Source organism: Mobula birostris, unplaced genomic scaffold (assembly GCF_030028105.1).
Source record: "Mobula birostris isolate sMobBir1 unplaced genomic scaffold, sMobBir1.hap1 scaffold_2426, whole genome shotgun sequence".
Lineage (NCBI taxonomy): Eukaryota > Metazoa > Chordata > Chondrichthyes > Myliobatiformes > Myliobatidae > Mobula > Mobula birostris.
Window position 1 is genome coordinate 25,183 of NW_027275476.1, and position 27,272 is coordinate 52,454.

The window sequence follows — 27,272 nt, forward strand, 5'->3', positions numbered from 1 at the left end:
CCCTCTCTCCACCACGTCACACTCCCTCTCTCCACCACTGACACACCTCCCTCTCTCCAACATGTCACACACCTCCCTCTCTCCACCACGTCACACTCCCTCTCTCCACCATGTCACACTCCTCACTCTCTCCACCACGTCACACTCGCTCTCTCCATCACGTCACACTCCTCTTTCTCCCCACTACGTCAGACTCCCTCTATCCACCACGTCACACTGCTCCCTCTCGCCACCACGTCACACTCCCTCTCTACACCACGTCACAACCCCTCTCCCAACACGTCACATTGCTCCCTCTCTCCAGCACGTCACACTCCCTCTCTCCCACACGTCACTCATCCCTCTATCCACCACGTCACACCACATCTCTACACCATTTCACACTCCTCCCTCTCTCCACCACATCACACTTCTCCCTCTCTCCACCACGTCACACTCCCTCTCTCCAGCACGTCACACTCCTCCCTCGCTCCACCACGTCACACTCCCTCTCTCCACCACGTCACACCCCCTCTCCCAACACGTCACATCATCCCTCTATCCACCACGTCACACCACCTCTCTCCACCACTTCACACTCCTCCCTCTTTCCACCATGTCACACTCCTTTATCTCCCCAGCACGTCACACTCCCTCTCTCCACCACGTCACACTCCTCCATCTCCACAGCACGTCACACTCCCTCTCTCCACCACTGACACTCCTCCCTCTCTCCACCACGTCACGCTCCTCCCTCTCTCCATTACGTCACACTCCGCCCTCTCACCACCACATCACATACCCTCTCTCCGCCAGGTCACACTCCTCCCTCTCTTCGCCATGTCACACTACCTCTCTCCACCACATCACACACCCTCTCTTCACCACGTGACACTGCTCGCTCTCTTCACCACGTCACACAGCTCCCCCTCTCCACCACGTCACACTCCTCCCTCTCTTCACAACGTCACACGCTCTCTCTCCACCACGTCACACTCGCTCTCTCCACCACATCACACTCCTCCCTCTCTCAACAACGTCACACTACTCCCTCTCTCCACGACATCACACTCCCTCTCTCCACCACGTCACACTCCTCCCTCTCTCCACCACGTCACACTTCTCCCTGCCACCACCACGTCACACTCCCTCTCTCTCACCACATCACACTCCATCTCTCCACCATGTCACACTCCCTCCCTCCACCACGTCACACTCCCTCTCTCCAGCACGTCACACTCCTCCCTCGCTCCACCACGTCACACTCCCTCTCTCTACCACGTCACACTGCTCCCTCTCTCCACCACGTCACACTCCCTCTCTACACCACGTCACACACCCTCTCCCAACACGTCACAATCCTCCCTATCTCCAGCACGTCACACTCCCTCTCTCCACCAGGTCACAATTCTACCTCTCTCCACAACGTCACACTCATCCCTCTCTCCACCACGTCACACTCCCTCTCTCCACCACGTCAAACTTCCTCTCTACACCACGTCACACTCCTCCCTCTCTCCACCACGTCACACTCCCTCTCTCCACATTGTCACACTCCTCCCTCTCTCCACCACGTCACTCTCCCTCTCTCCACCACGTCACACTCGTACCTCTCTCCACCACGTCACACTCCCTCTCTCCACCACGTCAAACTTCCTCTCTACACCACGTCACACTCCTCCCTCTCTCCACCACGTCACACTCCCTCTCTCCACATTGTCACACTCCTCCCTCTCTCCACCACGACACACTCCCCCTCTCCACCACATCACCCTCCCTCTCTGCACCACGTCATACTCCCTTTCTGCACCGCGTCACACTCCTCCCTCTCACCACAACGTCACACTCCTCCCTCACTGCACCGCGTCACACTCCTCCCTCTCTCAACCACGACACACTCTCTCTCTCCACGTCGCACTACCTCTCTCCACCACGTGACACTGCTCGCTCTCTTCGCAACGTCACACAGCTCCTGCTCTCCACCACGTCACACTCCTCCCTCTCTCCACCACGTCACAATTCTACCTCTCTCCACAACGTCACACTCGTCCCTCTCTCCACCACGTCACACTCCCTCTCTCCACCACGTAACACTCCTCCATCCCCACAGCACGTCACACTCCCTCTCTCCACCACCGACACACCTCCCTCTCTCCACCATGTCACACACCTCCCTCTCTCCACCACATCACACTCCCTCTCTCCACCACGTCACACTCCTCCCTCTCCCCACTACGTCATACTCCCTCTATCCACCGCGTCACACACCTCGATCTCTGCACTGCGTCACACTCCTCCCTCTCTCCACCACGACACACTCCTCCTCTCCACCACGACGCACTCCCTCTCTCCACCACGTCACACTCCTCCCTCTCTCCATCATGTCACACTCCCTCTCTCCACCACGATACACTCCCCCTCTCCACCACGTCACCCTACCTCTCTCCACCACGTCACACTCCTCCCTCTCTCCACCACGTCACACTCTCTCTCTCCACCACGTCACACTCCTCCCTCGCTCCACCACGTCACACTCCCTCTCTCCACCACGTCACACTGCTCCCTCTCGCCACCACGTCACACTCCCTCTCTACACCACGTCACAACCCCTCTCCCAACACGTCACACTGCTCCCTCTCTACAGCACGTCACACTCCCTCTCTCCACCACGTCACTCATCCCTCTATCCACCACGTCACACCACATCTCTACACCATTTCACACTCCTCCCTCTCTCCACCACATCACACTTCTCCCTCTCTCCACCACGTCACACTCCCTCTCTCCAGCACGTCACACTCCTCCCTCGCTCCACCACGTCACACTCCCTCTCTCCACCACGTCACACTCCGTCTCTACACCATGTCACACCCCCTCTCCCAAGACGTCACACTCCTCCCTCTCTCCAGCACGTCACACTCCCTCTCTACACCACGTCACACCCCCTCTCCCAACACGTCACATCATCCCTCTATCCACCACGTCACACCACCTCTCTCCACCACTTCACACTCCTCCCTCTTTCCACCATGTCACACTCCTTTATCTCCCCAGCACGTCACACTCCCTCTCTCCACCACGTCACACTCCTCCATCTCCACAGCACGTCACACTCCCTCTCTCCACCACTGACACTCCTCCCTCTCTCCACCACGTCACGCTCCTCCCTCTCTCCATTACGCCACACTCCGCCCTCTCACCACCACATCACACACCCTCTCTCCGCCAGGTCACACTCCTCCCTCTCTTCGCCATGTCACACTACCTCTCTCCACCACATCACACACCCTCTCTTCACCACGTGACACTGCTCGCTCTCTTCACCACGTCACACAGCTCCCCCTCTCCACCACGTCACACTCCTCCCTCTCTTCACAACGTCACACGCTCTCTCTCCACCAGGTCAGACTCACTCTCTCCACCACGTCACACTCCCTCTCCCAACACGTCACACTCTTCCCTCTCTCCAGCACGTCACACTCCCCCTCTCCACCACGTCACACTCATCCCCCTATCCACCACGTCAGACCCCTCTCTCCAGCACGTCACACTCCTCCCTCGCTCCACCACGTCACACTCCCTCTCTCTACCACGTCACACTCCCTCTCTACACCACGTCACACTCCCTCTCTCCACCACGTCAAACTTCCTCTCTACACCACGTCACACTCCTCCCTCTCTCCACCACGTCACACTCCCTCTCTCCACATTGTCACACTCCTCCCTCTCTCCACCACGTCACACTCCCTCTCTCCACCACGTCACACTCGTACCTCTCTCCACCACGTCACACTCCCTCTTTCCACCACGTCAAACTTCCTCTCTACACCACGTCACACTCCTCCCTCTCTCCACCACGTCACACTCCCTCTCTCCACATTGTCACACTCCTCCCTCTCTCTACCACGTCACACTCCCTCTCTCTACCACGTCACACTCCCTCTCTACACCACGTCACACACCCTCTCCCAACACGTCACAATCCTCCCTATCTCCAGCACGTCACACTCCCTCTATCCACCAGGTCACAATTCTACCTCTCTCCACAACGTCACACTCATCCCTCTCTCCACCACGTCACACTCCCTCTCTCCACCACGTCAAACTCCCTCTCTACACCACGTCACACTCCTCCCTCTCTCCACCACGTCACACTCCCTCTCTCCACATTGTCACACTCCTCCCTCTCTCCACCACGTCACACTCCCTCTCTCCACCACGTCACACTCGTACCTCTCTCCACCACGTCACACTCCCTCTCTCCACCATGACACACTCCCTCTCTCGACACCATCACACTCCTCCCTCTCTCCAGCACGTCACACTGCCTCTATCCACCACGTCACACTCCTCCCTCTCTCAACAACGTCACACTACTCCCTCACTCCACGACATCACACTCCCTCTCTCCACCACGTCACACTCCTCCCTCTCTCCACCACGTCACACTTCTCCCTGCCACCACCACGTCACACTCCCTCTCTCTCACCACATCACACTCCATCTCTCCACCATGTCACACTCCCTCCCTCCACCACGTCACACTCCCTCTCTCCAGCACGTCACACTCCTCCCTCGCTCCACCACGTCACACTCCCTCTCTCTACCACGTCACACTGCTCCCTCTCTCCACCACGTCACACTCCCTCTCTACACCACGTCACACACCCTCTCCCAACACGTCACAATCCTCCCTATCTCCAGCACGTCACACTCCCTCTCTCCACCAGGTCACAATTCTACCTCTCTCCACAACGTCACACTCATCCCTCTCTCCACCACGTCACACTCCCTCTCTCCACCACGTCAAACTTCCTCTCTACACCACGTCACACTCCTCCCTCTCTCCACCACGTCACACTCCCTCTCTCCACATTGTCACACTCCTCCCTCTCTCCACCACGTCACACTCCCTCTCTCCACCACGTCACACTCGTACCTCTCTCCACCACGTCACACTCCCTCTCTCCACCACGTCAAACTTCCTCTCTACACCACGTCACACTCCTCCCTCTCTCCACCACGTCACACTCCCTCTCTCCACATTGTCACACTCCTCCCTCTCTCCACCACGTCACACTCCCTCTCTCCACCACGTCACACTCGTACCTCTCTCCACCACGTCACAATCCTCTCTCCACCATGACACACTCCCTCTCTCGACACCATCACACTCCTCCCTCTCTCCAGCACGTCACACTGCCTCTAAACACCACGTCACACTCCTCTCTCTCTCCACCACGTCACACTCGCTCTCTCCACCACATCACACTCCTCCCTCTCTCAACAACGTCACACTACTCCCTCTCTCCACGACATCACACTCCCTCTCTCCACCACGTCACACTCCTCCCTCTCTCCACCACGTCACACTTCTCCCTGTCTCCACCACGTCACACTCCCTCTCTCTCACCACGTCACACTCCATCTCTCCACCATGTCACACTCCATCTCTCCACCACGTCACACTGCTACCTCTGTCCAAAATGTCACACACCTCCCTCTCCCCACCACCTCACACTCCCTCTATCCACCACTGACACTCCTCCCTCTCTCCACCATGTCACACATCCCTCTCTCCACCACGTCACACTCCTCGCTCTCTCCACTACTTCATCCTCCCTCTCTTCACCACATCATATTCCCTCTCTGCACCGCGTCACACTCCTCGTTCTCTGCACTGTGTCACACTCCTCCCTCTCTCCACCACGAGACACTCCTCCTCTCCACCACGACGCACTCCCTCTCTCCACCACGTCACACTCCTCCCTCTCTTCACCACGTCACACTCCCTCTCTCCACCACGACACACTCCCCCTCTCCACCACATCACCCTCCCTCTCTGCACCACGTCATACTCCCTTTCTGCACCGCGTCACACTCCTCCCTCTCACCACAACGTCACACTCCTCCCTCTCTGCACCGCGTCACACTCCTCCATCTCTCAACCACGACACACTCCCTCTCTCCACGTCGCACTACCTCTCTCCACCACGTGACACTGCTCGCTCTCTTCGCAACGTCACACAGCTCCCGCTCTCCACCACGTCACACTCCTCCCTCTCTCCACCACGTCACAATTCTACCTCTCTCCACAACGTCACACTCGTCCCTCTCTCCACCACGTCACACTCCCTCTCTCCACCACGTAACACTCCTCCATCCCCACAGCACGTCACACTCCCTCTCTCCACCACCGACACACCTCCCTCTCTCCACCATGTCACACACCTCCCTCTATCCACCACGTCACACTCCCTCTCTCCACCACGTCACACTCCTCCCTCTCCCCACTACGTCATACTCCCTCTATCCACCGCGTCACACACCTCGATCTCTGCACTGCGTCACACTCCTCCCTCTCTCCACCACGACACACTCCTCCTCTCCACCACGACGCACTCCCTCTCTCCACCACGTCACACTCCTCCCTCTCTCCACCACGTCACACTCTCTCTCTCCACCACGTCACACTCCTCTCTCGCTCCACCACGTCACACTCCCTCTCTCCACCACGTCACACTGCTCCCTCTCGCCACCACGTCACACTCCCTCTCTACACCACGTCACAACCCCTCTCCCAACACGTCACACTGCTCCCTCTCTAGAGCACGTCACACTCCCTCTCTCCACCACGTCACTCATCCCTCTATCCACCACGACACACCACATCTCTACACCATTTCACACTCCTCCCTCTCTCCACCACATCACACTTCTCCCTCTCTCCACCACGTCACACTCCCTCTCTCCAGCACGTCACACTCCTCCCTCGCTCCACCACGTCACACTCCTTCTCTCCACCACGTCACACTCCCTCTCTACACCATGTCACACCCCCTCTCCCAAGACGTCACACTCCTCCCTCTCTCCAGCACGTCACACTCCCTCTCTACACCACGTCACACCCCCTCTCCCAACACGTCACATCATCCCTCTATCCACCACGTCACACCACCTCTCTCCACCACTTCACACTCCTCCCTCTTTCCACCATGTCACACTCCTTTATCTCCCCAGCACGTCACACTCCCTCTCTCCACCACGTCACACTCCTCCATCTCCACAGCACGTCACACTCCCTCTCTCCACCACTGACACTCCTCCCTCTCTCCACCACGTCACGCTCCTCCCTCTCTCCATTACGTCACACTCCGCCCTCTCACCACCACATCACACTCCCTCTCTCCACCACGTCACACTCCTCACTCTCTCCGCCACGTCACACTCCTCCCTCTCCCCACTACGTCATACTCCCTCTATCCACCGCGTCACACACCTCGATCTCTGCACTGCGTCACACTCCTCCCTCTCTCCACCACGACACACTCCTCCTCTCCACCACGACGCACTCCCTCTCTCAACCACGTCACACTCCTCCCTCTCTCCATCACGTCACACTCCCTCTCTCCACCACGACACACTCACCCTGTCCACCACGTCACCCTCCCTCTCTCCACCACATCACACTCCTCCCTCTCTCCATCACGTCACACTCTCTCTCTCCACCACGTCACACTCCTCCCTCGCTCCACCACGTCACACTCCCTCTCTCCACCACGTCACACTGCTCCCTCTCTCCACCACGTCACAACCCCTCTCCCAACATGTCACACTGCTCCCTCTCTCCAGCACGTGACACTCCTCCCTCTCTCCACCATGTCACACTTCTCCCTCTCTCCACCACGTCACACTCTCTCTCTCCACCATGTCACACTCCTCCCTCTCTCCACCACATCACACTCCCTCTCTCCAGCACGTCACACTCCTCCCTCGCTCCACCACGTCACACTCCCTCTCTCCACCACGTCACACTGCTCCCTCTCTCCACCACGTCACAACCCCTCTCCCAACATGTCACACTGCTCCCTCTCTCCAGTACGTGACACTCCTCCCTCTCTCCACCATGTCACACTTCTCCCTCTCTCCACCACGTCACACTCTCTCTCTCCACAATGTCACACTCCTCCCTCTCTCCACCACATCACACTCCCTCTCTCCAGCACGTCACACTCCTCCCTCGCTCCACCACGTCACACTCACTCTCTCCACCACGTCACACTGCTCCCTCTCTCCACCACGTCACACTCAATCTTCCAACACGTCACACTCCTCCCTCTCTCCAGCACGTCACACTCCCTCTCTCCACCACGTCACACTCCTCCCTCTCTCCACCACATCACACTCTCTCTCTCCACCACGTCACACTCATCCCCCTATCCACCACGTCAGCCCCCTCTCTCCACCACGTCACACTCCTCCCTCTCTCCACAATGTCACACTTCTCCCTCTCTCCACCACGTCACACTCTCTCTCTCCACCACGTCATACTCCTCCCTCTCTCCACCACGTCACACTCCCTCTCTCCAGCACGTCACACTCCTCCCTCGCTCCACCACGTCACACTCCCTCTCTCTACCACGTCACACTGCTCCCTCTCTCCACCATGTCACACTCCCTCTCTACACCACGTCACACACCCTCTCCCAACACGTCACACTCCTCGTTCTCTCCAGCACGTCACACTCCCTCTCTCCAGCACGTCACACTCATCCCTCTATCCACCACGTCACACCACATCTCTCCACCACTTCACACTCCTCCCTCTCTCAACCACGTCACAATTCTACCTCTCTCCACAACGTCACACTCATCCCTCTCTCCACCACGTCACACTCCCTCTCTCCACCACTGACACACCTCCCTCTCTCCACCATGTCACACACCTCCCTCTCTCCACCACGTCACACTCCCTCTCTCCACCATGTCACACTCCTCACTCTCTCCACCACGTCACACTCGCTCTCTCCACCACGTCACACTCCTCCTTCTCCCCACTACGTCAGACTCCCTCTATCCACCGCGTCACACTCCTCCCTCGCTCCACCACGTCACACTCCCTCTCTCCACCACGTCACACTGCTCCCTCTCGCCACCACGTCACAATCCCTCTCTACACCACGTCACAACCCCTCTCCCAACACGACACATTGCTCCCTCTCTCCAGCACGTCACACTCCCTCTCTCCACCACGTCACACTCCTCCCTCTCTCCACCACGTCACACTTCTCCCTGTCTCCACCACGTCACACTCCCTCTCTCTCACCACGTCACACTCCATCTCTCCACCATGTCACACTCCATCTCTCCACCACGTCACACTGCTACCTCTGTCCAAAATGTCACACACCTCCCACTCCCCACCACCTCACACTCCCTCTATCCACCACTGACACTCCTCCCTCTCTCCACCATGTCACACATCCCTCTCTCCACCACGTCACACTCCTCGCTCTCTCCACTACTTCATCCTCCCTCTCTTCACCACATCATATTCCCTCTCTGCACCGCGTCACACTCCTCGATCTCTGCACTGTGTCACACTCCTCCCTCTCTCCACCACGAGACACTCCTCCTCTCCACCACGACGCACTCCCTCTCTCCACCACGCCACACTCCTCCCTCTCTTCACCACGTCACACTCCCTCTCTCCACCACGACACACTCCCCCTCTCCACCACATCACCCTCCCTCTCTGCACCACGTCATACTCCCTTTCTGCACCGCGTCACACTCCTCCCTCTCACCACAACGTCACACTCCTCCCTCTCTGCACCGCGTCACACTCCTCCATCTCTCAACCACGACACACTCCCTCTCTCCACGTCGCACTACCTCTCTCCACCACGTGACACTGCTCGCACTCTTCGCAACGTCACACAGCTCCCGCTCTCCACCACGTCACACTCCTCCCTCTCTCCACCACGTCACAATTCTACCTCTCTCCACAACGTCACACTCGTCCCTCTCTCCACCACGTCACACTCCCTCTCTCCACCACGTAACACTCCTCCATCCCCACAGCACGTCACACTCCCTCTCTCCACCACCGACACACCTCCCTCTCTCCACCATGTCACACACCTCCCTCTCTCCACCACGTCACACTCCCTCTCTCCACCACGTCACACTCCTCCCTCTCCCCACTACGTCATACTCCCTCTATCCACCGCGTCACACACCTCGATCTCTGCACTGCGTCACACTCCTCCCTCTCTCCACCACGACACACACCTCCTCTCCACCACGACGCACTCCACCCTCTCTCCATCATGTCACACTCCCTCTCTCCACCACGATACACTCCCCCTCTCCACCACGTCACCCTACCTCTCTCCACCACGTCACACTCCTCCCTCTCTCCACCACGTCACACTCTCTCTCTCCACCACGTCACACTCCTCTCTCGCTCCACCACGTCACACTCCCTCTCTCCACCACGTCACACTGCTCCCTCTCGCCACCACGTCACACTCCCTCTCTACACCACGTCACAACCCCTCTCCCAACACTTCACACTGCTCCCTCTCTACAGCACGTCACACTCCCTCTCTCCACCACGTCACTCATCCCTCTATCCACCACGTCACACCACATCTCTACACCATTTCACACTCCTCCCTCTCTCCACCACATCACACTTCTCCCTCTCTCCACCACGTCACACTCCCTCTCTCCAGCACGTCACACTCCTCCCTCGCTCCACCACGTCACACTCCCTCTCTCCACCACGTCACACTCCCTCTCTACAACATGTCACACCCCCTCTCCCAAGACGTCACACTCCTCCCTCTCTCCAGCACGTCACACTCCCTCTCTACACCACGTCACACCCCCTCTCCCAACATGTCACATCATCCCTCTATCCACCACGTCACACCACCTCTCTCCACCACTTCACACTCCTCCCTCTTTCCACCATGTCACACTCCTTTATCTCCCCAGCACGTCACACTCCCTCTCTCCACCACGTCACACTCCTCCATCTCTCCATTACGTCACACTCCGCCCTCTCACCACCACATCACACTCCCTCTCTCCACCACGTCACACTCCTCCCTCTCTCCACCACTGACACTCCTCCCTCTCTCCACCACGTCACGCTCCTCCCTCTCTCCATTACGTCACACTCCGCCCTCTCACCACCACATCACACTCCCTCTCTCCACCACGTCACACTCCTCACTCTCTCCACCACGTCACACTCCTCCCTCTCCCCACTATGTCATACTCCCTCTATCCACCACGTCACACACCACGATCTCTGCACTGCGTCACACTCCTCCCTCTCTACACCACGACACACTCCTCCTCTCCACCACGACGCACTCCCTCTCTCCACCACGTCACACTCCTCCCTCTCTCCATCACGTCACACTCCCTCTCTCCACCACGACACACTCACCCTGTCCACCACGTCACCCTCCCTCTCTCCACCACATCACACTCCTCCCTCTCTCCATCACGTCACACTCTCTCTCTCCACCACGTCACACTCCTCCCTCGCTCCACCACGTCACACTCCCTCTCTCCACCACGTCACACTGCTCCCTCTCTCCACCACGTCACAACCCCTCTCCCAACATGTCACACTGCTCCCTCTCTCCAGCACGTGACACTCCTCCCTCTCTCCACCATGTCACACTTCTCCCTCTCTCCACCACGTCACACTCTCTCTCTCCACCATGTCACACTCCTCCCTCTCTCCACCACATCACACTCCCTCTCTCCAGCACGTCACACTCCTCCCTCGCTCCACCACGTCACACTCCCTCTCTCCACCACGTCACACTGCTCCCTCTCTCCACCACGTCACAACCCCTCTCCCAACATGTCACACTGCTCCCTCTCTCCAGCACGTGACACTCCTCCCTCTCTCCACCATGTCACACTTCTCCCTCTCTCCACCACGTCACACTCTCTCTCTCCACAATGTCACACTCCTCCCTCTCTCCACCACATCACACTCCCTCTCTCCAGCACGTCACACTCCTCCCTCGCTCCACCACGTCACACTCACTCTCTCCACCACGTCACACTGCTCCCTCTCTCCACCACGTCACACTCAATCTTCCAACACGTCACACTCCTCCCTCTCTCCAGCACGTCACACTCCCTCTCTCCACCACGTCACACTCATCCCTCTCTCCACCACGTCACACTCTCTCTCTCCACCACGTCACACTCCTCCCTCGCTGCACCACGTCACACTTCCTCTTTCCACCACGTCACACTGCTCCCTCTCGCCACCACGTCACACTCCCTCTCTACACCACGTCACCACCCCTCTCCCAACACGTCACACTGCTCCCTCTCTCCAGCACGTCACACTCCCTCTCTCCACCACGTCACACTCATCCCACTATCCAACACGTCACACCACATCTCTCCACTTCACACTCCTCCCTCTCTCCACCACGTCACACTTCTCCCTCTCTCCACCATGTCACACTCCCTCTCTCCACCACATCACACTCCTCCATCTCCACAGCACGTCACACTCCCTCTCTCCACCACGTCACACTCCTCCATCTCCACAGCATGTCACACTCCCTCTCTCCACCACTGACACTCCTCCCTCTCTCCACCACGTCACGCTCCTCCCTCTCTCCATTACGTCACACTCCGCCCTCTCACCACCACATCACACTCCCTCTCTCCACCACGTCACACTCCTCACTCTCTCCACCACGTCACACTCCTCCCTCTCCCCACTACGTCATACTCCCTCTATCCACCACGTCACACACCACGATCTCTGCACTGCGTCACACTCCTCCCTCTCTACACCACGACACACTCCTCCTCTCCACCACGACGCACTCCCTCTCTCCACCACGTCACACTCCTCCCTCTCTCCATCACGTCACACTCCCTCTCTCCACCACGACACACTCACCCTGTCCACCACGTCACCCTCCCTCTCTCCACCACATCACACTCCTCCCTCTCTCCATCACGTCACACTCTCTCTCTCCACCACGTCACACTCCTCCCTCGCTCCACCACGTCACACTCCCTCTCTCCACCACGTCACACTGCTCCCTCTCTCCACCACGTCACAACCCCTCTCCCAACATGTCACACTGCTCCCTCTCTCCAGCACGTGACACTCCTCCCTCTCTCCACCATGTCACACTTCTCCCTCTCTCCACCACGTCACACTCTCTCTCTCCACCATGTCACACTCCTCCCTCTCTCCACCACATCACACTCCCTCTCTCCAGCACGTCACACTCCTCCCTCGCTCCACCACGTCACACTCCCTCTCTCCACCACGTCACACTGCTCCCTCTCTCCACCACGTCACAACCCCTCTCCCAACATGTCACACTGCTCCCTCTCTCCAGCACGTGACACTCCTCCCTCTCTCCACCATGTCACACTTCTCCCTCTCTCCACCACGTCACACTCTCTCTCTCCACAATGTCACACTCCTCCCTCTCTCCACCACATCACACTCCCTCTCTCCAGCACGTCACACTCCTCCCTCGCTCCACCACGTCACACTCACTCTCTCCACCACGTCACACTGCTCCCTCTCTCCACCACGTCACACTCAATCTTCCAACACGTCACACTCCTCCCTCTCTCCAGCACGTCACACTCCCTCTCTCCACCACGTCACACTCATCCCTCTCTCCACCACGTCACACTCTCTCTCTCCACCACGTCACACTCCTCCCTCGCTGCACCACGTCACACTTCCTCTTTCCACCACGTCACACTGCTCCCTCTCGCCACCACGTCACACTCCCTCTCTACACCACGTCACCACCCCTCTTCCAACACGTCACACTGCTCCCTCTCTCCAGCACGTCACACTCCCTCTCTCCACCACGTCACACTCATCCCACTATCCAACACGTCACACCACATCTCTCCACTTCACACTCCTCCCTCTCTCCACCACGTCACACTTCTCCCTCTCTCCACCATGTCACACTCCCTCTCTCCACCACATCACACTCCTCCATCTCCACAGCACGTCACACTCCCTCTCTCCACCACGTCACACTCCTCCATCTCCACAGCACGTCACACTCCCTCTCTCCACCACTGACACTCCTCCCTCTCTCCACCACGTCACGCTCCTCCCTCTCTCCATTACGTCACACTCCGCCCTCTCACCACCACATCACACTCCCTCTCTCCACCACGTCACACTCCTCACTCTCTCCACCACGTCACACTCCTCCCTCTCCCCACTACGTCATACTCCCTCTATCCACCACGTCACACACCACGATCTCTGCACTGCGTCACACTCCTCCCTCTCTCCACCACGACACACTCCTCCTCTCCACCACGACGCACTCCCTCTCTCCACCACGTCACACTCCTCCCTCTCTCCATCACGTCACACTCCCTCTCTCCACCACGACACACTCACCCTGTCCACCACGTCACCCTCCCTCTCTCCACCACATCACACTCCTCCCTCTCTCCATCACGTCACACTCTCTCTCTCCACCACGTCACACTCCTCCCTCGCTCCACCACGTCACACTCCCTCTCTCCACCACGTCACACTGCTCCCTCTCTCCACCACGTCACAACCCCTCTCCCAACATGTCACACTGCTCCCTCTCTCCAGCACGTGACACTCCTCCCTCTCTCCACCATGTCACACTTCTCCCTCTCTCCACCACGTCACACTCTCTCTCTCCACCATGTCACACTCCTCCCTCTCTCCACCACATCACACTCCCTCTCTCCAGCACGTCACACTCCTCCCTCGCTCCACCACGTCACACTCCCTCTCTCCACCACGTCACACTGCTCCCTCTCTCCACCACGTCACAACCCCTCTCCCAACATGTCACACTGCTCCCTCTCTCCAGCACGTGACACTCCTCCCTCTCTCCACCATGTCACACTTCTCCCTCTCTCCACCACGTCACACTCTCTCTCTCCACAATGTCACACTCCTCCCTCTCTCCACCACATCACACTCCCTCTCTCCAGCACGTCACACTCCTCCCTCGCTCCACCACGTCACACTCACTCTCTCCACCACGTCACACTGCTCCCTCTCTCCACCACGTCACACTCAATCTTCCAACACGTCACACTCCTCCCTCTCTCCAGCACGTCACACTCCCTCTCTCCACCACGTCACACTCATCCCTCTCTCCACCACGTCACACTCCTCCCTCGCTGCACCACGTCACACTTCCTCTTTCCACCACGTCACACTGCTCCCTCTCGCCACCACGTCACACTCCCTCTCTACACCACGTCACCACCCCTCTCCCAACACGTCACACTGCTCCCTCTCTCCAGCACGTCACACTCCCTCTCTCCACCACGTCACACTCATCCCACTATCCAACACGTCACACCACATCTCTCCACTTCACACTCCTCCCTCTCTCCACCACGTCACACTTCTCCCTCTCTCCACCATGTCACACTCCCTCTCTCCACCACATCACACTGCTCCCTCTCGCCACCACGTCACACTCCCTCTCTACACCACGTCACACCCCCTCTCCCAACACGTCACACACAACCCTCTATCCACCACGTCACACCACCTCTCTCCACCACTTCACACTCCTCCCACTTTCCACCATGTCACACTCCTTTATCTCCCCAGCACATCACACTCCCTCTCTCCACCACGTCACACTCCTCCATCTCCACAGCACATCACACTCCCTCTCTCCACCAAAGACACTCCTCCCTCTCTCCACCATGTCACACACCTCCCTCTCTCCACCACGTCACACTCCCTCTCTCCACCACGTCACACTCCTCATTCTCTCCCCAATGTCACACTCCTCCCTCTCCCCACCACATCACACTCCCTCTATCCACCGCATCACACTCCTCGATCTCTGCACTGCGTCACACTCCTCCCTCTCTCCACCACGACACACTCCACCTCTCCACCACGACGCAGTCCCTCTCTCCACCACGTCACACTCCTCCCTCTCTTCACCACGTCGCACTCCCTCTCTCCACCACGACACACTCACCCTCTCCACCACGTCACCCTCCCTCTCTCCACCACGTCACACTCCTCCCTCTCTCCATCACGTCACACTCTCTCTCTCCACCACGTCACACTCCTCCCTCGCTCCACCACGTCACACTCCCTCTCTCCACCACGTCACACTGCTCCCTCTCTCCACCACGTCACAACCCCTCTCCCAACATGTCACACTGCTCCCTCTCTCCAGCACGTGACACTCCTCCCTCTCTCCACCATGTCACACTTCTCCCTCTCACCACCACGTCACACTCTCTCTCTCCACAATGTCACACTCCTCCCTCTCTCCACCACATCACACTCCCTCTCTCCAGCACGTCACACTCCTCCCTCGCTCCACCACGTCACACTCCCTCTCTCCACCACGTCACACTGCTCCCTCTCTCCACCACGTCACACTCAATCTTCCAACACGTCACACTCCTCCCTCTCTCCAGCACGTCACACTCCCTCTCTCCACCACGTCACACACCCTCTCTTCACCACGTGACACTGCTCGCTCTCTTCACCACGTCACACAGCTCCCCCTCTCCACCACGTCACACTCCTCCCTCTCTTCACAACGTCACACGCTCTCTCTCCACCAGGTCAGACTCACTCTCTCCACCACGTCACACTCCCTCTCCCAACACGTCACACTCTTCCCTCTCTCCAGCACGTCACACTCCCCCTCTCCACCACGTCACACTCATCCCCCTATCCACCACGTCAGACCCCTCTCTCCACCACGTCACACTCCTCCCTCTCTCCACCATGTCACACTTCTCCCTCTCTCCACCACGTCACACTCTCTCTCTCCACCACGTCACACTCCTCCCTCTCTCCACCACGTCACACTCCCTCTCTCCAGCACGTCACACTCCTCCCTCGCTCCACCACGTCACACTCCCTCTCTCTACCACGTCACACTCCCTCTCTACACCACGTCACACACCCTCTCCCAACACGTCACAATCCTCCCTATCTCCAGCACGTCACACTCCCTCTATCCACCAGGTCACAATTCTACCTCTCTCCACAACGTCACACTCATCCCTCTCTCCACCACGTCACACTCCCTCTCTCCACCACGTCACACTCCCTCTCTACACCACGTCACCACCCCTCTCCCAACACGTCACACTGCTCCCTCTCTCCAGCACGTCACACTCCCTCTCTCCACCACGTCACACTCATCCCACTATCCACCACGTCACACCACATCTCTCCACTTCACACTCCTCCCTCTCTCCACCACGTCACACTTCTCCCTCTCTCCACCATGTCACACTCCCTCTCTCCACCACATCACACTGCTCCCTCTCGCCACCACGTCACACTCCCTCTCTACACCACGTCACACCCCCTCTCCCAACACGTCACACACAACCCTCTATCCACCACGTCACACCACCTCTCTCCACCACTTCACACTCCTCCCACTTTCCACCATGTCACACTCCTTTATCTCCCCAGCACATCACACTCCCTCTCTCCACCACGTCACACTCCTCCATCTCCACAGCACATCACACTCCCTCTCTCCACCAAAGACACTCCTCCCTCTCTCCACCATGTCACACACCTCCCTCTCTCCACCACGTCACACTCCCTCTCTCCACCACGTCACACTCCTCATTCTCTCCCCAACGTCACACTCCTCCCTCTCCCCACCACATCACACTCCCTCTATCCACCGCATCACACTCCTTGATCTCTGCACTGCGTCACACTCCTCCCTCTCTCCACCACGACACACTCCACCTCTCCACCACGACGCACTCCCTCTCTCCACCACATCACACTCCTCCCTCTCTTCACCACGTCGCACTCCCTCTCTCCACCACGACACACTCACCCTCTCCACCACGTCACCCTCCCTCTCTCCACCACGTCACACTCCTCCCTCTCTCCATCACGTCACACTCTCTCTCTCCACCACGTCACACTCCTCCCTCGCTCCACCACGTCACACTCCCTCTCTCCACCACGTCACACTGCTCCCTCTCTCCACCACGTCACAACCCCTCTCCCAACATGTCACACTGCTCCCTCTCTCCAGCACGTGACACTCCTCCCTCTCTCCACCATGTCACACTTCTCCCTCTCTCCACCACGTCACACTCTCTCTCTCCACAATGTCACACTCCTCCCACTCTCCACCACATCACACTCCCTCTCTCCAGCACGTCACACTCCTCCCTCGCTCCACCACGTCACACTCCCTCTCTCCACCACGTCACACTGCTCCCTCTCTCCACCACGTCACACTCAATCTTCCAACACGTCACACTCCTCCCTCTCTCCAGCACGTCACACTCCCTCTCTCCACCACGTCACACACCCTCTCTTCACCACGTGACACTGCTCGCTCTCTTCACCACGTCACACAGCTCCCCCTCTCCACCACGTCACACTCCTCCCTCTCTTCACAACGTCACACGCTCTCTCTCCACCAGGTCAGACTCACTCTCTCCACCACGTCACACTCCCTCTCCCAACACGTCACACTCTTCCCTCTCTCCAGCACGTCACACTCCCCCTCTCCACCACGTCACACTCATCCCCCTATCCACCACGTCAGACCCCTCTCTCCACCACGTCACACTCCTCCCTCTCTCCACCATGTCACACTTCTCCCTCTCTCCACCACGTCACACTCTCTCTCTCCACCACATCACACTCCTCCCTCTCTCCACCACGTCACACTCACTCTCTCCAGCACGTCACACTCCTCCCTCGCTCCACCACGTCACACTCCCTCTCTCTACCACGTCACACTCCCTCTCTACACCACGTCACACACCCTCTCCCAACACGTCACAATCCTCCCTATCTCCAGCACGTCACACTCCCTCTATCCACCAGGTCACAATTCTACCTCTCTCCACAACGTCACACTCGTCCCTCTCTCCACCACGTCACACTCCCTCTCTCCACCACGTCAAACTCCCTCTCTACACCACGTCACACTCCTCCCTCTCTCCACCACGTCACACTCCCTCTCTCCACATTGTCACACTCCTCCCTCTCTCCACCACGTCACACTCCCTCTCTCCACCACGTCACACTCGTACCTCTCTCCACCACGTCACACTCCCTCTCTCCACCATGACACACTCCCTCTCTCGACACCATCACACTCCTCCCTCTCTCCAGCACGTCACACTGCCTCTATCCACCACGTCACACTCCTCCCTCTCTCCACCACGTCACACTCGCTGTCTCCACCACATCACACTCCTCCCTCTCTCAACAACGTCACACTACTCCCTCTCTCCACAACATCACACTCCCTCTCTCCACCACGTCACACTCCTCCCTCTCTCCACCACGTCACACTTCTCCCTGTCTCCACCACGTCACACTCCCTCTCTCCAGCACGTCACACTCCTCCCTCGCTCCACCACGTCACACTCCCTCTCTCTACCACGTCACACTGCTCCCTCTCTCCACCACGTCACACACCCTCTCCCAACACGTCACAATCCTCCCTATCTCCAGCACGTCACACTCCCTCTATCCACCAGGTCACAATTCTACCTCTCTCCACAACGTCACACTCATCCCTCTCTCCACCACGTCACACTCCCTCTCTCCACCACGTCAAACTTCCTCTCTACACCACGTCACACTCCTCCCTCTCTCCACCACGTCACACTCCCTCTCTCCACATTGTCACACTCCTCCCTCTCTCCACCACGTCACACTCCCTCTCTCCACCACGTCACACTCGTACCTCTCTCCACCACGTCACACTCCCTCTCTCCACCACGTCAAACTTCCTCTCTACACCACGTCACACTCCTCCCTCTCTCCACCACGTCACACTCCCTCTCTCCACATTGTCACACTCCTCCCTCTCTCCACCACGTCACACTCCCTCTCTCCACCACGTCACACTCGTACCTCTCTCCACCACGTCACAGTCCTCTCTCCACCATGACACACTCCCTCTCTCGACACCATCACACGCCCCCCTCTCTCCAGCACGTCACACTGCCTCTATCCACCACGTCACACTCCTCCCTCTCTCCACCACGTCACACTCGCTCTCTCCACCACATCACACTCCTCCCTCTCTCAACAATGTCACACTACTCCCTCTCTCCACGACATCACACTCCCTCTCTCCACCACGTCACACTCCTCCCTCTCTCCACCACGTCACACTTCTCCCTGTCTCCACCACGTCACACTCCCTCTCTCTCACCACGTCACACGCCATCTCTCCACCATGTCACACTCCATCTCTCCACCACGTCACACTGCTACCTCTGTCCAAAATGTCACACACCTCCCTCTCCCCACCACCTCACACTCCCTCTATCAACCACTGACACTCCACCCTCTCTCCACCATGTCACACTCATCCCTCTCTCCACCACGTCACACTCCTCGCTCTCTCCACTACTTCATCCTCCCTCTCTTCACCACATCATATTCCCTCTCTGCACCGCGTCACACTCCTCGATCTCTGCACTGTGTCACACTCCTCCCTCTCTCCACCACGAGACACTCCTCCTCTCCACCACGACGCACTCCCTCTCTCCACCACATCACACTCCTCCCTCTCTTCACCACATCACACTCCCTCTCTCCACCACGACACACTCCCCCTCTCCACCACATCACCCTCCCTCTCTGCACCACGTCATACTCCCTTTCTGCACCGCGTCACACTCCTCCCTCTCACCACAACGTCACACTCCTCCCTCTCTGCACCGCGTCACACTCCTCCCTCTCTCAACCACGACACACTCCCTCTCTCCACGTCGCACTACCTCTCTCCACCACGTGACACTGCTCGCTCTCTTCGCAACGTCACACAGCTCCCGCTCTCCACCACGTCACACTCCTCCCTCTCTCCACCACGTCACAATTCTACCTCTCTCCACAACGTCACACTCGTCCCTCTCTCCACCACGTCACACTCCCTCTCTCCACCACGTAACACTCCTCCATCCCCACAGCACGTCACACTCCCTCTCTCCACCACCGACACACCTCCCTCTCTCCACCATGTCACACACCTCCCTCTCTCCACCACGTCACACTCCCTCTCTCCACCACGTCACACTCCTCCCTCTCCCCACTACGTCATACTCCCTCTATCCACCGCGTCACACACCTCGATCTCTGCACTGCGTCACACTCCTCCCTCTCTCCACCACGACACACTCCTCCTCTCCACCACGACGCACTCCCTCTCTCCACCACGTCACACTCCTCCCTCTCTCCATCATGTCACACTCCCTCTCTCCACCCACGATACACTCCCCCTCTCCACCACGTCACCCTACCTCTCTCCACCACGTCACACTCCTCCCTCTCTCCACCACGTCACACTCCTCTCTCGCTCCACCACGTCACACTCCCTCTCTCCACCACGTCACACTGCTCCCTCTCGCCACCACGTCACACTCCCTCTCTACACCACGTCACAACCCCTCTCCAACACGTCACACTGCTCCCTCTCTACAGCACGTCACACTCCCTCTCGACACCACGTCACAACCCCTCTCCCAACACGTCACACTCATCCCTCTATCCACCACGTCACACCACCTCTCTCCACCACTTCACACTCCTCCTCTTTCCACCATGTCACTCTCCTTTATCTCCCAGCATGTCACACTCCCTCGCTCCACCACGTCACACTCCTCCATCTCCACAGCACGTCACACTCCCTCTCTCCACCACTGACACTCCTCCTCTCTCCACCACGTCACACTCCTCCCTCTCTCCATTACGTCACACTCCGCCCTCTCACCACCACATCACACACCCTCTCTCCGCCAGGTCACACTCCTCCCTCTCTTCGCCATGTCACACTCCCTCTCTCCACCACATCACACACCCTCTCTTCACCACGTCACACTCCTCCCTCTCTCCACAACATCACACACACTCTCTCCACCACGTCACACTCCTTCTTCTCTCCACCACGTCTACTCCTCCCTCTCTCCACCACGTCACACTACCTCTCTCCACCATGTGACACTGCTCGCTCTCTTCACCACGTCACACAGCTCCCCTCTACACCACGTCACACTCCTCCCTCTCTTCACAATGTCACACTCTCTCTCTCCAGAAGGTCAGACTCACTCTCTCCACCACGTCACACTCCCTCTCTCCACCACTGACACACCTCCCTCTCTCCACCATGTCACACACCTCCCTCTCTCCACCACGTCACACTCGCTCTCTCCACCACTTCACACTCCTCACTCTCTCCACCACGTCACACTCGCTCTCTTCCACCACGTCACACTCCTCCTTCTCCCCACTACGTCAGACTCCCTCTATCCACCGCGTCACACTCCTCCCTCTCTCAACCACGACACACTCCCTCTCTCCACGTCACACTCCCTCTCTCCACCACGTGACACTGCTCGCTCTCTTCACCACGTCACACAGCTCCCCCTCTCCATCACGTCACACTCCTCTCCCTCTCTTCACAACGTCACACACTCTCTCTCCACCAGGTCAGATTCACGCTCTCCACCACGTCACACTCCCTCTCCCAACATGTCACACTCTTCCCTCTCTCCAGCACGTCACACTCCCCCTCTCCACCACGTCACACTCATCCTCCTATCCACCACGTCGGCCCCCTCTCTCCACCACGTCACACTCCTCCCTCTCTCCACCATGTCACACTTCTCCCTCTCTCCACCACGTCACACTCTCTCTCTCCACCACGTCACACTCCTCACTCTCTCCACCACGTCACACTCTCTCTCTCCAGCACATCACACTCCTCCCTCGCTCCTCCACGTCACACTCCCTCTCTCCACCACGTCACACTGCTCCCTCTCTCCACCACGTAACACTCCCTCTCTACACCACGTCACACACCCTCTCCCAACACGTCACACTCCTCCCTCTCTCCAGCACGTCACACTCCCTCTCTCCACCACGTCACACTCATCCCTCTATCCACCACGTCACACCACCTCTCTCCACCACTTCACACTCCTCCCTCTCTCCACCACGTCACAATTCTACCTCTCTCCACAACGTCACACTCATCCCTCTCTCCACCACGTCACACTCCCTCTCTCCACCACGTCACACTCCTCCATCCCCACAGCACGTCACACTCCCTCTCTCCACCACCGACACACCTCCCTCTCTCCACCATGTCACACACCACCCTCTCTCCACCACGTCACACTCGCTCTCTCCACCACGTCACACTCCTCCCTCTCCCCACTACGTCATACTCCCTCTATCCACCGCGTCACACACCTCGATCTCTTCACTGCGTCATACTCCTCCCTCTCTCCACCACGACACACTCCTCCTCTCCACCACGACGCACTCCCTCTCTCCACCACGTCACACTCCTCCCTCTCTCCACCACGTCACATTCCTCCAACCCCACAGCACGTCACACTCCCTCTCTCCACCACTGACACTCCTCCCTCTCTCCACCATGTCACACACCTCCCTCTCTCCACCACGTCACACTGCCTCTCTCCAGCACGTCACACTCCTCCCTCTCCCCACTACGTCATACTCCCTCTATCCACCGCGTCACACACCTCGATCTCTTCACTGCGTCACACTCCTCCCTCTCTCCACCACGACACACTCCTCCTCTCCACCACGACGCACTCCCTCTCTCCACCACGTCACACTCCTCCCTCTCTCCACCACGTCACACTCCTCCAACCCCACAGCACGTCACACTCCCTCTCTCCACCACTGACACACCTCCCTCTCTCCACCATGTCACACACCTCCCTCTCTCAGCCACGTAAAACTCCCTCTCTCCACCACGTCACACTCCTCACTCTCTCCACCACGTCACACTTGCTCTCTACACCACGTCACACTCCTCCCTCTCCCCAGTAAGTCATACTCCCTCTGTCCACCGCGTCACACAACTCGATCTCTGCACTGTGTCACACTTCTCCCTCTCTCCACCACGACACACTCCTCCTCTCCACCACGACGCACTCCCTCTCTCCAATACGTCACACTCCTCCCTCTCTTCACCACGTCACACTCCCTCTCTCCACCACGACACACTCCCCCTCCCAACACGTCACCCAACCTCTCTCCACCACGTCACACTCCTCCCTCTCTCCACCAGGTCACACTCTCTCTCTCCACCACGTCACACTCCTCCCTCGCTCCACCACGTCACACTGCTCCCTCTCTCCACCACGTCACACCACCTCTCTCCACCACGTCACACTCCTCCCTCTCTCCACCACATCACACTCTCTCTCTCCATCACGTCACACTCCTCCCTCTCTCTACCACGTCACACTGCTCCCTCTCACCACCACGTCACACTCCCTCTCTACACCACGTCACAACCCCTCTCCCAACACGTCACACTGCTCCCTGTCTCCAGCACGTCACACTCCCTCTCTCCACCACGTCACACTCATCCCTCTATCCACCACGTCACACCACATCTCTCCACCACTTCACACTCCTCCCTCTCTCCACCACGTCACACTTCTCCCTCTCTCCACCACGTCACACTCCCTCTCTCCAGCACGTCACATTCCTCCCTCGCTCCACCACGTCACACTCCCTCTCTCCAGCACGTCACACTCCCTCTCTACACCACGTCACACCCCCTCCCAACACGTCACACTCATCCCTCTATCCACCACGTCACACCACCTCTCTCCACCACTTCACACTCCCCTCTCTTTCCACCATGTCACACTCCTTTATCTCCCCAGCACGTCACACTCCCTCTCTCCACCACGTCACACTCCTCCATCTCCACAGCACGTCACTCTCCCTCTCTCCACCACTGACACTCCTCCCTCTCTCCAGCACGTCACACTCCTCCCTCGCTCCACCACATCACACTCCCTCTCTCCACCACGTCACACTGCTCCCTCTCTCCACCACGTCACAATCAATCTTCCAACACGTCACACTCCTCCCTCTCTCCAGCATGTCACACTCCCTCTCTCCACCACGTCACACTCATCCCTCTATCCACCACATCACACCACCGCTCTCCACCACTCAACACTCCTCCCTCTCTCCACCACGTCACAATTCTACCTCTCTCCACAACGTCACACTCATCCCTCTCTCCACCACGTCACAATCCCTCTCTCCACCACCGACACACCTCCCTCTCTCCACCATGTCACACACCTCCCTCTCTCCACCACGTCACACTCCCTCTCTCCACGTCACACTCCTCACTCTCTCCACCACGTCACACTCCCTCTCTCCACCACGTCACACTCCTCACTCTCTCCACCACGTCACACTCCTCCCTCTCCCCACTACGTCATACTCCCTCTATCCACCGCGTCACACACCTCGATCTCTGCACTGCGTCACACTCCTCCCTCTCTCCACCACGACACACTCCTCCTCTCCACCACGACGCACTCCCTCTCTCCACCACGTCACACTCCTCCCTCTCTCCATCACGTCACACTCCCTCTCTCAACCACGACACACTCACCCTGTCCACCACGTCACCCTCCCTCTCTCCACCACATCACACTCCTCCCTCTCTCCATCACGTCACACTCTCTCTCTCCACCACGTCACACTCCTCCCTCGCTCCACCACGTCACACTCCCTCTCTCCACCACGTCACACTGCTCCCTCGCTCCACCACGTCACAACCCCTCTCCCAACATGTCACACTGCTCCCTCTCTCCAGCACGTGACACTCCTCCCTCTCTCCACCATGTCACACTTCTCCCTCTCTCCACCACGTCACACTCTCTCTCTCCACCATGTCACACTCCTCCCTCTCTCCACCTCATCACACTCCCTCTCTCCAGCACGTCACACTCCTCCCTCGCTCCACCACGTCACACTCCCTCTCTCCACCACGTCACACTGCTCCCTCTCTCCACCACGTCACAACCCCTCTCCCAACATGTCACACTCATCCCTCTATCCACCACATCACACCACCGCTCTCCACCACTTAACACTCCTCCCTCTCTCCACCACGTCACAATTCTACCTCTCTCCACAACGTCACACTCATCCCTCTCTCCACCACGTCACACTCCCTCTCTCCACCACCGACACACCTCCCTCTCTCCACCATGTCACACTCCTCACTCTCTCCACCACGTCACACTCCCTCTCTCCACCACGTCACACTCCTCACTCTCTCCACCACGTCACACTCCTCCCTCTCCCCACTACGTCATACTCCCTCTATCCACCGCGTCACACACCTCGATCTCTGCACTGCGTCACACTCCTCCCTCTCTCCACCACGACACACTCCTCCTCTCCACCACGACGCACTCCCTCTCTCCACCACGTCACACTCCTCCCTCTCTCCATCACGTCACCCTCCCTCTCTCCACCACGTCACACTCCTCCCTCTCTCCATCACGTCACACTCTCTCTCTCCACCACGTCACACTCCTCCCTCGCTCCACCACGTCACACTCCCTCTCTCCACCACGTCACACTGCTCCCTCTCTCCACCACGTCACACTCAATCTTCCAACACGTCACACTCCTCCCTCTCTCCAGCACGTCACACTCCCTCTCTCCACCACGTCACACTCATCCCTCTATCCACCACATCACACCACCGCTCTCCACCACTTAACACTCCTCCCTCTCTCCACCACGTCACAATTCTACCTCTCTCCACAACGTCACACTCATCCCTCTCTCCACCACGTCACACTCCCTCTCTCCACCACCGACACACCTCCCTCTCTCCACCATGTCACACTCCTCACTCTCTCCACCACGTCACACTCCTCCCTCGCTGCACCACGTCACACTTCCTCTTTCCACCACGTCACACTGCTCCCTCTCGCCACCACGTCACACTCCCTCTCCACACCACGTCACCACCCCTCTCCCAACACGTCACACTGCTCCCTCTCTCCAGCACGTCACACTCCCTCTCTCCACCACGTCACACTCATCCCACTATCCACCACGTCACACCACATCTCTCCACTTCACACTCCTCCCTCTCTCCACCACGTCACACTTCTCCCTCTCTCCACCATGTCACACTCCCTCTCTCCACCACATCACACTGCTCCCTCTCGCCACCACGTCACACTCCCTCTCTACACCACGTCACACCCCCTCTCCCAACACGTCACACACAACCCTCTATCCACCACGTCACACCACCTCTCTCCACCACTTCACACTCCTCCCACTTTCCACCATGTCACACTCCTTTATCTCCCCAGCACATCACACTCCCTCTCTCCACCACGTCACACTCCTCCATCTCCACAGCACATCACACTCCCTCTCTCCACCAAAGACACTCCTCCCTCTCTCCACCATGTCACACACCTCCCTCTCTCCACCACGTCACACTCCCTCTCTCCACCACGTCACACTCCTCATTCTCTCCCCCACGTCACACTCCTCCCTCTCCCCACCACATCACACTCCCTCTATCCACCGCATCACACTCCTCGATCTCTGCACTGCGTCACACTCCTCCCTCTCTCCACCACGACACACTCCA

The 27,272-nt window shown here is 58.4% G+C and overlaps 1 protein-coding gene across 1 annotated transcript in view; it reads left to right on the forward strand.

The window, feature by feature from the left end:
• LOC140192742 (uncharacterized) overlaps nucleotides 1–19,887 on the forward strand; it is a gene marked incomplete at both ends in the record, with an annotated part of 34,688 nt that extends 14,801 nt beyond the window's left edge. Inside the window, 4 exons of the mRNA XM_072250250.1 lie at nucleotides 4,605–4,682; nucleotides 8,196–8,252; nucleotides 16,610–16,657; nucleotides 19,801–19,887. Of these exons, the coding sequence (XP_072106351.1) occupies nucleotides 4,605–4,682; nucleotides 8,196–8,252; nucleotides 16,610–16,657; nucleotides 19,801–19,887 (270 nt within the window). The remainder of the gene's footprint in view (nucleotides 1–4,604; nucleotides 4,683–8,195; nucleotides 8,253–16,609; nucleotides 16,658–19,800) is intronic.
• Nucleotides 19,888–27,272: the final 7,385 nt, after the last annotated feature.